This window comes from Apteryx rowi, unplaced genomic scaffold (assembly GCF_003343035.1).
Source record: "Apteryx rowi isolate R43461 unplaced genomic scaffold, aptRow1 scaffold_317, whole genome shotgun sequence".
In the NCBI taxonomy this organism is placed as follows: Eukaryota; Metazoa; Chordata; class Aves; order Apterygiformes; family Apterygidae; genus Apteryx; species Apteryx rowi.
In genome coordinates, this window is record NW_020449608.1 from 1,003,383 (window position 1) to 1,016,058 (window position 12,676).

General features: G+C 39.4%; 1 protein-coding gene across 1 annotated transcript in view; it reads right to left on the reverse strand.

Moving 5' to 3' along the window:
* Positions 1 to 12,676, reverse strand: part of ABCG1 (ATP binding cassette subfamily G member 1) — a 48,114-nt gene that overhangs the window by 4,061 nt on the left and 31,377 nt on the right. Inside the window, exons 2-10 of the mRNA XM_026070722.1 lie at positions 11,925 to 12,042; positions 11,011 to 11,143; positions 9,524 to 9,574; positions 6,213 to 6,358; positions 5,382 to 5,505; positions 4,161 to 4,275; positions 3,335 to 3,480; positions 3,053 to 3,154; positions 752 to 920 (exon numbers count right to left, since the gene is read on the reverse strand). Coding sequence (XP_025926507.1) covers positions 752 to 920; positions 3,053 to 3,154; positions 3,335 to 3,480; positions 4,161 to 4,275; positions 5,382 to 5,505; positions 6,213 to 6,358; positions 9,524 to 9,574; positions 11,011 to 11,143; positions 11,925 to 12,042 — 1,104 coding nt within the window. The remainder of the gene's footprint in view (positions 1 to 751; positions 921 to 3,052; positions 3,155 to 3,334; positions 3,481 to 4,160; positions 4,276 to 5,381; positions 5,506 to 6,212; positions 6,359 to 9,523; positions 9,575 to 11,010; positions 11,144 to 11,924; positions 12,043 to 12,676) is intronic.

Sequence of the window (12,676 nt, forward strand, 5' to 3'; positions counted from 1 at the left end):
ATTAGTAAGACAAATTAGGTTGTCAGCATGTAACATTCTTGCGCAAAATAACATAGTTTATCCATTTTCAATCCTGGGCTGCTGCAGTCCCACAGCGGGACTGGAGCTCTCAAGCCTTTGACAGACCAGTTCGAATGATGTGTACTGAAATGTAAGAGGTCAGCCCTGAGAGTTGCTCACTGTTTACAATATTTACGAGGTTACTCAGATCATCTCAACCTTGCTTGAAGAGGCCTTTTGAAATAAAAATGGTGTCAAAGAGTAAAGAACCTGGTTGTTCCCTTTCACCAGGCAGGGAATCCAAAATAACAGCCTTCCCAGAGGAAGTATGGAACAGTCCATTTTGCAGGATTTGTTTCCAACAACACATGATTACGATGATCCCAAGTGGGCAGTCATGAATTAGAAGTCCTAGGGAAATTATCACAGTTCCTCCAAGACCCACCACAAGCACATGACACAGTTGAATAGCACTGGTACCTTGGCAAAAGAGGAAATTCCAGTCTAGGATTGTAACAGTGAACTGTCAGCATTGAGAAACACTGGCCTAACTGGGGGGTAGCACTGGATAAATCTATGTTTACTTCTATACAGCCGTTTAGTGAGTGCAAGATTTATCTCACACTTGTCTTAAAAGTGGAAGCACAAGTCAAATGTTACCTTACATGAGGCAGGCACATTACAACCCTCTCTTCTCCCACACTGTTGCAGTCTCCTTGCCCATTAATTTACCAGTATGACCAGTACTCACATGTAAGGACGGTTGGCATGAGCGCGGCAAACATAAGAAACAACATAGAAAAAAAGAGGAAGCCAGAGTTGCTGAGGACCTTCTTAGCTTCATTGCCAATCCCTAAGTAGAGCAAGCCAATGAGCAGTCCAATTCCAATGTGTGAGGTGATACGCAAGTGCGTCAGGACCTACAAGCAACGAAAGAATAGTCTTTCTGATCAGGACAACTGGGCTCAACAACCATGGCAAATATGAGTGAAATCAGATATGCAGCTTGCAGAAAAACAGTAAGTATATCCAAAAGAACTTATATAGAAATGGTCTACTAGCAAACTGGGCTTCTGCTAAGAAAAATGTACACTACTGTGTACCCAGTGTGAGCAGGCACAAATGTACACTACTGTGTACCCAGTGTGAGCAGGCACAAGGCCTATAGTACAGAGAATTTCTTCCTTCAGACAAAGGCAGTAGTTGCAAATGCTGCAACCGGGAATCTTACTGTCTGACAACATGGAGTCATTGGCCCTCATTCATCAGGAAAAGCAGACTTTCTCTCTGACTAAAAGATAGATTTCCCAGAGCAGAAAAGGCTATTCAGTGAGGCAGAAAAGATATTTCAGGCTTCTACAGACCAAACTAGCTTAATCAGGCATAAATTAGCCTTTTGTGCCTTCTCTGCAATTCAGTATTTCTACAAGAGGTACAGAAGAACAGAAAAAAGAATAAAACATGGAATAATTGCAAGTCTTCAGAGTAAAGCAGGAAAAAAAATCTTTACTTAAAAACTACCCTGTTCTTCCATCTATGTGTCAGAAAATGAGTTACAGTTTCCCCTTGGTGGAAAAGAAGAAAGTATTGTATGATCCAATGGTTAGTGTTTGAACACCTCTAAGAGATGTTTTCCACGTATAGCAGAGAGATCTAAACTCCTAGCTGAGCAATGTGGAGAATGTGAAACTGTATGTATGCTTTTGATTACATGAGCATTCTAATTTATTTTTGACTAAGCATTTGGTACTAGACCAGATGTGCAAAATATTCCAGAATAGAAGAAGTCAAAATTCAACAACTTAATCAAGCTTTGAAATGACAACTGTTCTGTAATATAAAACAGCAGCAAGGGAGAAGAACAATTTAAGATAAATGTTCTGGCAAAACAACAAATGGGCATATAGTCTGGAAATAGGAAGATGCTTCCTAACCATTAGAACAGCAAGGTTCTGCCGTATCTTCCCAATCAGAGCAGTGGGGAAAACACCTAATTCCTTTTACTATAGCACCCAATAGTGTGCCTGACTTTCCCCTTTTCCATGGGCAGGTGTATCAAATTAAAGTATATATGGATGCATATATTGTCTTTTTCCCCCGTCGTGTAAAGCACAGATACCTTTCAAAAAGTAGGAAAAAAGCAGCAGAAAAACCCTCCTCAAATTTATTAAATTGCAAATTTGCCGCTAAGAACACTGCTTGGCCAACCAGTATTATTTATACTGTACACTGGTGAGTCCCTTAGACAGGTGAGCACGTAATGTCTAGCTGAGGAAGCTCATCTCCTTAACTCATGAGTTTCAGAGAAGGCTCATCACTGAAACAGTGCAAGTACTCCCCTCTCTTAAATCCACAAACAATTGAGCTACTCAGAGATAAGAAAAGCTTTCTTGAGTAAAAAGAAAAGTGTCCCTTTGCATTTTGTTAATGCAAACTGAGACAACCAAAACATTTAATGAATTTACATCAAATGTGTAGGGTTTGGGATTTGTGGGGGAGGAAGGTTGCTTTTTTTTAAGAAAAAGGTGAAGGACATTTTTTTTCTTGGGAATGAAAGAGTTTCATTATGATAGTTGAATCTGGATTTTAAATGCATGCAAGCAGAAATGTTTCTTTTGGGGAGAATCAAAATTATTTTTCTATTGATTTTCTGTTTCAACAGGAAAAAAAGAACTTTAGATATTAACTTCACATCACACTGAAATTAACTCTGTGCCATCCTGAACTTTTTGGAACCAGGAATTTTGTGGTATATCAGTGCAACTTCACACTCAGTTTGTATTAGGATAAATAACTGTATGTAGGACATGGCAGCACAAAGGGGTTTTAGGTTTTGCCTTTTTTTCCCGGACACTTCAGAGTTCCACTAAACAAAAATGTTCACAATTAAAGCAGCAGCAATTAACAGCAAGACTGAAGGATCAGTTTCTTTAAAGCTCTGTGACAATCTTCATGTGTGGGCTGTGGACAGGAACTTTTAGGCATATTACACTACCTCCCAAGCAACTGAATAGATCTTTTAGCTACCAAAGTATTATAAAGATAGTCTTACTGAATCCCTCATGATGGTGAGAAAAGTCCTTTTGAAGAGGATGCAGAACTGGGTTAGGCAGCTGGCGGAGAAGCTGTGGCAGCCTTCTGTGGAGGATGAATCCTAGCGGAAACACATAAAAGAATAAACTCCTTTCTTTGCAGAATCTTAGTTTTCATTCACAAAATCCACTCTCAGCAACCGAACGTACCCAGAAACCTTCCCCACTGACAGAGAATTTAAATTCTCTTCCTCCCTCTCCCAACCTCAAGCCATGCCCATTACTTGCTGTATACAAAATACCTCTTCAGAAGGCCGGTGCCAGAGGAAGGGGTTCAACTCATTCTCACCAACATCTCTCTTGTAGTCTGTGTCACATATCCTCTCCCGCACTGCCCTGACCAGCCGGCTGTTCTGGTCTCCGTATTCACCAGAAGCTACTTCCATAACTACACAGAACAGAAGGTGAGTTACTGGTTTATACCACTGATTAGTTACAGCCCTTATTGTTAGGTTCCCTTGATCCTGTAGCGCTGACAGAAAGAAGAGTTTTGTTTAAAACAGCCTCTAAAACGCCACATATAAATATATATGCGCACGTGCACACACGCACATACATAATTTATATGTATTTTTCTTAAAAAATTTAGAGAGTTCTGTTCATTCTCCTAGATAAATGAATCCTTTTAGGGAAAAAGCAGTGAATATTTGATTTCCTTGGTAATCAAAAGTGACAAAGATCTCTTTTTGTGGTCCTCACTGCTCCTTTGGAATTAAGAAACAACAATGGAAAGAAAAAAAACATACTCTTAGCAGTAAGATACCACAGTGGTATTGCTCATAAAAAAAACAGAAATATTGGAGTCACTTTGTAAAGACTTTAAGATTAATTAATATGAAATACAAAAATATGTTCTGTCTTTCATTTCCTACACCTAGACAGCTGTCACAGAGAAATATTCACTAAATTCTACCACTAGGTGGCATTTAAATTACTGAGAAAAGATTGGATTAATTTTGTTTCGGATTTTGGAACATATATGTACACACACACATATGTATGGATGTTCCCATTCCCCCAAAGATGCCAATCAAACACATAAAAAAAAAAGATTCAAATTTTCCTTACCAAAATCTGCTGGATTGTGGTAGGTTGGACAATTTAAACCCAGATCTCTCAAGTAAGGGACAAGGTTTAATACTTTCCCACGGTAAATGCATTGACCTTGACTTAAAACATAGAGCTGAAAAACAAGACCAAAAAAAAGAAAAAAAAAAGAAATACTATTAAAATATTTGAACCTGCTATCTGCATGGCAGCAATCCACGAACCCAATGACCTCTTCTTGCCTTGTGGGCAAAGCAACTTGGAAAGATTTGTCACCGCTTGGAATTGCCTCTGCATGGAATTACAGCTAACGGAAAATGTGCAGAATATTAGAAATGCTCAAGATTTGAGTTCTGCAAACATTCTCTCCAGCACTAACAGCACCCTAACACAGAAACAGATTAATTCCAGCCTTAGACATATGCTGGCAGTAGGCAAGAAACTGTAAAACTGAGCCATCTAATTTCCATACATTACAGATATTTTTGGCTGGGAAACGAAGCTAGTGAATACAGGAATGGAAGGAGARATGGTGTACACATACACATAATTTATATGTATTTATAAATATAGAGCAGAGCAATAGGAAATAGCTTGATTATTCTTGCTTTTAGCCACACTATTGACTTTAAATAAACCTCCCTGCCAGACTGGCAATCTGCAAGAGCTTGCTCACCTATGGTATAGCAGATTTTCTCTAAGCTCTCGTAGCTCTAATTTAAATCTCCTAACAAGATTAAAGGAAATTTAAGTCTAACCTAAACATGTACAGTACATATCCTGTTGTTAGGTTGGAGAAAAGCTCTCCAACAGACTTCATTTCAATTATTATTATTTTGCATGAATAGACTTTTCCAAATTTACACCTGTGTAGCTAGGATGAGAATGTGCACTAGCAACATGGCAGACATTTACACTAAAGTCCTCTTGCTCTTAAATTACCTCTCATTTACTTTATTGAGAGCTGTGTCCCTGGGAATGGTGGTGGGTGAGGACATGAAAATTGCAAGTGTGATAATCGTGACTTTGCAAACAGATCGGCTTTACATTTATATATGTAAACAGGCATAGAAGAAGAAAACAAATATATCAAAAAGTATATTTTGCTCTAATTTACTGAAATTTATTTATTTGATCTGGAACCACAGACTAGAATTAATAATGTCTTTACCTAGAGAGGGCAGTCTTGAAAGTATAACCTACCTAACCCATACGTAAAGAGAAAGAGTCTGAAAATAATACCTGATCAAACAACTCAAACAGTTTAGCACTGGGCTGGTGAATCGTGCAGATGATGGACCTGCCCCCCTGGGCTAAAGCCTTCATCAAAGACACAACCTGAAAACATGATGCACTATCCAAGCCACTGAATAAAAGGAAAGAAAAGTTTGTGAGATCAACAGTTCCACAGGCACCACTGGAAACTAGCACATGTATCTGATACTTTAGTCTCTCACTATTCTTTTTTTTATAAATTGTCTCTGTAGCAGCTTAATTTTATCACATGCCAACCTTATGCTTATATTTCTCCATCAACCTTTTAATTAGGTTGGAAGCATGTCTGAGAATGAAAAATAGGAGTATTCTCAAAGCTGCCTTAAGGGGCTTCTACATTTTAGGACTATAGATTAAAGATGCTCCCTACTTCAATGAACAGATACATACTCATAGCTCTCCCAGCCTCCTCTGGACTGATCACAGAATTTAATCCTACATGGGTTACTTTCTCTATTAAAAGTCACTCTTAAAAAAGCTTATATTCATGAGCTATCTTTGCTGGAAAAAGAAAATTCACATGCTATAATCTGAAAACAACTTCCTCCCTCTCTTCCTTCCTCTTTCAGTTTATGTCTCCCTTAATTATTTATAGTTTTATGGTCTGGAGGTTACAGCAGTGACCCAAGACACTTACTGAGTACCTAAATCAAGTTATTTCTTGGGGGCTGATTGAGCACTTACAGACAATAAAAAATGAGCCTCTTCAAAGAATTTAAAGGCGAATAACCTTTCTGTGGCATTGTTCTACCATATAGAGCAATACTGGACTATCTTTAAATTTTGGCCTTGAAGTACCTGGTTGGTTCATCAAAAAACATGACAGGAGGATTGTTCACTAGCTCCAAAGCAATGGCAAGACGCTTTCTCTGGCCTCCAGAAAGACTCCCTGTCCTTGTGTTGGCACATGTGAGCAAACTGAGGGCTGTCAGTATTTCCTTTACCTAAAGGAAACACAATAATGCATGTCATTTACGTTTGTTTGCACAAAAGAAGAGTCTCTTTACTGTATCACTGATTTTCATGGAGAATCTAAACTAGCCACTATCTTTGTCTCACCATCTATACATTGAAGCCTTTTTCCATACAATGTAAGAAAGGTAGGCCTTAGATTCAGTGGGGCTTAAGAGCCTAGCATTTACCATTTTGACCCAAATTCTACTTTTGCTTTCTACATGACCTGTCTCAATAGGACTCCTTTTCTGTGAAAATTAAGTGAAAATCAGTTCTTCGATAGTACCCCTTGGATTTGACTCAGACATCAAAAGAGCTGCGCAGTATGTGAACAGTTATTATACAGTGAAACCAATAGGCTTCTTTCAATGGAATTTCTAGGCTGTATTTACAAGGGAATGCAGAACTCTGTAATAAAAATCAGCAGCTTCTGCCGAGTAATGACCTATTTTCCCCTAATATCTGTTCTTCAAAGTCTGCCCTTCAAATGCGGCCATTTATTTTAGGTGCTTTCATTCTTCTCAGGGCCAATTCAGTTGTCACACATACTCTGTTGTTTCCTGTAAGTTTCCCTCTCTAGAATTCTGATTTTCAGATTCTCCACGATTGAACAAATTTAGGACGTTCCAAAAAGAAAAGTACACTCGGATTAGCAAAATTCACTCCTTGTGGTCATTTCAACAGGTTCACATAGCTTTTGCTGCCCCTAATATAGGCACAGTTAGGAAATAAATACTGACAAGACAGCCATCAGAACAACTGCTGCATCTTTGGAATTGCCATATATTTCACATTTGGTGCAAGGGATATGCTTTTCACCGGGTGGCTCAGAAGCAATTTTTCCTTCTCCTTTATAAACTTCAGCTTAAGAATCACATGCCAGCTACTGCTAGTGGCATCTTTTAATAGAGTAAGAGACTCCTCTGAAATGGTAAATCCAACAAGTCAAGTTCAAGCGTCAATTGAGATGCATATGGATAAGCAAATCTGGCATCTGGGGAAGAGCGGGAAGCCTTTCGCGTTCCTGAAACAGAGCTCCTCCCAGAACAGCCCATACAAGCCACAGCTTTCCTGCATACACTGCAGACGAGCCAGGAAACCCACATGAAGTCTCTTGGCAGGAGAAATGTGGGATGGGAAACTGTCTCAGGAAGGCTCTAGATCCCATGTCACCAGCTTAAATAACTGTGTCACCTCAATTACCCCAGGCCCTGTTATCCAAAGAGAGGCAATCTCCTCAGGAAAGAGCTTCAGAGAATAAGTCAAAATAAGATGCTCTGAATTGCCCCCTAACTGCTTCTCTCCAGCTACAATTTCAATTCACACAGAGCCAGCCATACTCCATTCCCACTCACAGGGCATCTCATCTCCTCCTTCCTTCTGCAGACTTTGATTTCAGTTGAGCCTTGTCCCCTGCACCTTTTTTGCCCCCAAGGATCTCCTCAGTGCATGGTTTTGGGATCCCAAAATGCACCAAAATGAAAATCGGATCCCTTCTTTCTATTTATGAAAAATAACTCTCTGAAAAATCATGAAAAGCCCCAAACTTGAACTTTACAGGAATAAGTATAGCACAAATGTTGGGAGCCTTTTACACCAATAGTAACTCCCTTTTTATTGATGGGACATCTGAGTCACAGAAAGACTGAAAGACTTGTTCACAGTAACATACAAGTCAATAGTAAAGGCAGAATTAGCCATCAGTTTTCTGGAAAGGAAAATCACAGTTTTAGCCACGAAGCCATACTATTGCATAAACTCCATCAGCCCTCAGCACAACCCTCACACACCTAGAAGCCTCCCCCTTGAAAAGGCAGAGTAAGASAGATCATAATTATTGTCCTTGTTGGTGTTGTCTTATGCAGCACTGAAACACAGCCTGAAATTAGCAAAAACAAACTCAAACACTTTCTGAGCTACAGTTTCACTTTTCTTGAATCTCTCAACAACCTGAACCATCTCTGCTTTCATCAGTGTGGTAATTTTTCTACTTTTTAGCTGCAGACATAATCCTCCCCCTCCCCAGTCATATTTTGTTTTGAAACACACTGTGCAGCACTGAACTGTTCCTCTCACATGCTTCGGCATGCTCTGGTAACTCCACCCGAGCAGAGATAAACACCTGAGCTCTGAGTGTCCTTAGTAATACACAGGCCCAGATTTTTTAAGCTTTGCCTATAGATGCAGAAAGGGCTCATTTCCAATTCTTTTAAGTATAACTGAGATAATGAAACTTAGTTGAGAGAGTCGTCTCACACACAAGCTAACATGTCAGAAGTCATTCTGTCTGGCCGCACACCTCCAGGTATTTTCTTTAAAAAGACCGTCCTGTATCAGAGCACGTTATGGAGAGGAATTGCGCCACTCAAATGGGCGAGGAGCACACTTCTTAGTGAGGCTCCTTTCAGTACAGGTCCAGTTGGCTTATAGGTTTCCATGGGTAAAAACACACCAGGACTTCTCTCCCGCTCAGGAAAGTCATGGGCTAGTCACAGCCAGAAGCAGGACAGTGCAGTAAATCCACAAGAATGAAGTGCGCAACTCTCATTCCTGGTGCTTTAGAAAAGATACGTGCATGTTTTAGCTTGGTTTCCTACTTGTCCACACTTTGTCCACTCAACGTAGCTTCAAAACACATTAGCCTGCATCTTCACTGTAATCTCACTAACTTACCCAGCTGCACAATATGATCACATAGCACATCCTTTCTGCCCACCAGCATAGCCATAAAGATCAATGCTTTCAAATATGAGTACACCAATTGCTGCAGCAATTACAGGAACTACTGAACTTTTTCATGAATCCCCAGAAATACAAGCTCTGCAGCTAGCCTCTGCACACTGTTGCCAGACTTGACTGATCTACCTGGCCACACATGAGAATGCCTGAGCCCCCCAGACACAGGTGTAAGAGAATCCAAGTTTTACAATTACTCATTCAGTCTCAGCTTCAGGCATACTGAATGCTACTTTCATATAGATTGTACTACTCATTCTCTAATAATGATATCTGTCAATTTTGAGGTTATGATTTATTCTGTCATTACAAGCTTAATGCAGTTCAATGTTAGACAAAAATGTCACCTTTACAGAACTTATTTTATGGACCTCTTCGGTACCCCAAAAAAATCTGAATTTGAAGAACAGTATACATACCATTTCCCTTCTTCCTTCATCTTTCTCTTGAAGTTTCAGATGAGCAGATACCTGGAATGAAATACAAAGGAATTTAACTTTGAACTGATCTATAGCATGGCAATCAGTTTCAGTGGGTGTTTCAGGCACAACATCCCAATATATCACTTAAACAATTTCTTCTAACCCAGAAGGGAAATTAAACAGTTGAGTTGAATTATAACGTTCAAATCACAAGCATCATGTATGACTGCACAGTAGGTGACCGAGTATATGCTGACTTAGGCAATCACACAAAGTCATACTAGAAAGAAAAGTCATTCTGCAAGTCGAAGTTGAGAGGAAGACAGGAGACTCATTTTGTCATGTTGCCACTAACTTCCTAGGCAATGCCAGAATCACAGTTTCTCTGTGCTTCACACATAATATGAGGATACCAAAAAACTTCCTCTTTCCCCAGGACATGAACAAAAGAGTACAGAAATAATCTTGTGAAAGAGGCCATCTGCTGTCCTAAGAGGTAGCTCCACAAAACATTCTGATTAATTGTTATTAGAAGCAATTAAACTGTTAAGGAATTATTTTTTGTCAGAGCCTTGATTGATTCACTTAGAGTGAATCTGGACCCAATTCTACAGAAGCAGTCCTATGGGATTCTGACTACAATGTTCATGTAAAAGAAAAAGAAAAACCTCCTCACAAAGAAGAGACTTCACAGGAAGGTAGCCACATAAAGCATAGACAAGACTACAGTGATCTCTTCTGACCTTAAAATTTGTGAATTGATGGTTGCATACAGTATGAACAACCTGAGCCTTATCAAATGATAATAGCCTCTGAGAGAGAACAGCTCCTTTCTCAAACTGAGCAACAGGCGCTTCTAGACTGATCACTCAAGCTGGTAATTAGAAAACCTCTTGACACTATGACACATTACAAGGAGAAGACTTTCTGTTGCCTTTAAGTCTCTGGCTTATTCTGTTCCTGTTGTTTTCCTGTGAAGAACTGGAAGAGATTTTATACAATGCCTTTATCAAAGAAAAGGCACAAAAGAGTAGAAGCAGCAGACAGTCCAGGCTTAAAGTCAAAATATCATTTTACAGTTAGAGTATGGAAGACAGACAGAAAGGGAGATGTAAAGGTTACTGTTGGTCACTCAGCCACCACCCAAGAAAAAAGATGTCTCTACAAAGGCTCATTCTGTACAGAATTGCAGGCTCCATTCTTTGGGAAGTCTATGGAGTATATAGTCTTAAATTTTCTTCTAAATCATAATGCTGGTCACATATTGAAAACCATAAAGCAAAAGAAGCTCAGATGACCCACAGAAGCATGAGCCTGAAATGGAATTCAAGGCATCATCAAAGTCCAAGCATTTTCATTAAATGGGATTAAAAATAGTCAACATGTAGCAGCACCACTAGGAGTAAGAACATGTGCAATACACAAATGGAGATTTTCTGTTATCCCACACCCCAAAATAAATTAGAGCCAGAAATAATGTTCACCATCATAGCTTCTTGGACAGTAAGATGAGGAAGGAGCATGTCATCTTGCATGATGTAACAGGAGACTTTGCGAAAAGAGCGCAGGTCACGAGGCTGTCCATTGATGAGAATTTCTCCTTTCATTCCCGTCTCTCTGAAATGAACGAAGAAAATAATCGGGGTGAATATTGCTTTCAATTGTTTGGCACAGGTCTCAGTTTGTGGAAGTCTTAAGTAATTACTTAGGTAATTACTGCCCAGTATAGAATAAAACTGACACAGTAGATAGAAATGAACTTATTTTGTGATGTTCTCTTTCATGAGAGGCTTCATGCAATTATGATGAAAATTTTAATCCAGGTTAGTACAAAATGTGTGCTGCCTTATATGAATGTCTGAGAAAATATCAAATCATTCAAGTGACTTTTTTTAGATTACTGTGTCTTGTTCCTTACGACCAGAGGCCAACAACACAGAGCCACCTTGTATTTAGCCACAGAATAGCAGATTCAGGATGATGAACCACAGTCACTTCACACATTGCAGTTTAGTCCAGAAGGCTTCAACTTCTGAAAGTGTTGACAAAAAGGACCATTTTTTCAAGTGCCCATAAAACCTAATTTTAAAATATCACAAACATAAGACACTGAGTCAGATTTGTTACACAGCTAAAAAGGAAGCTTTTTTTTGGTTTTGGAGCTTGAAATTGCTTCCTATTCTTGGATCTGACTTGTTAACAGATAAATCATAAGTGTCCAGAACAGGAAAAACAGAAAAATATAAACAATAAGAATCTAACTTGAAATCTGTGAATTACTTGTTTTCTACAAACACTGGGTAAGATTTCTTCTGGTAAGATTTCTTCTGCTGTTGCCTCCAAAGAACCATCAGCCTAGACGGTCCTCATCTTACTTGGGATTTTCGTTGTTACTGACCTGTATCCTGCCAGAATGTTCATGAGTGTCGACTTCCCAGCGCCAGAAGGACCCATAATTGCCACAAGTTCTCCACTGCTGAATTTCCCTGAAATCCCTTTCAAAAGGGTCTTGTAACCTGAAAGAAGAAAGAAAAGTTCATTGAACAATGACCCTTCACRGTCAGGTCTGGTGGAAAATATAAGTTTATTTCTGCTAAACAATGATGACAAAGTGGCTTTAGTGGGTACCTACTGCGAGGCTGATGTTAAGATCAGCACACCGTAATGACTATCAAAAACCAAATTCTGAGTGGGAGCAGCAACCTCCTCCCACTATACAAGTAGTATAGGGGGATTATGGGAATCCATTTATAAGCACGTACTCTTGATTCACTCGAGGAAAATTTTCTAACAGGGCTAAGAAGCCTTGCTGCCATTTTCTACACATCTTGGAGTATTTTGCTGGGATGCTGGCATTTCAGTTACAATATTTAATATTCCACAGCTAATGGAACTCCACAGGCTTGGAGTAGAGCAATCTCTGCATCTCCAGTGCCAGAGTGCTGCCCTCTCAACAAAACAATAATTTCTTGGAGAGCAGCAGCCATTATATCCAAGGCAAAGACCTATTCTTCTGTTCATTCCCCACTGAAAGAGACATCACAAGAAACTCAGCAAAAGGAGACATAGAGGAAAAGAGAATTCTGCTTCATTTTCTTATCATAAGAGCCCACCCTATGTGGAACTCCAATGGGCTTGTCTAGGCAGGGA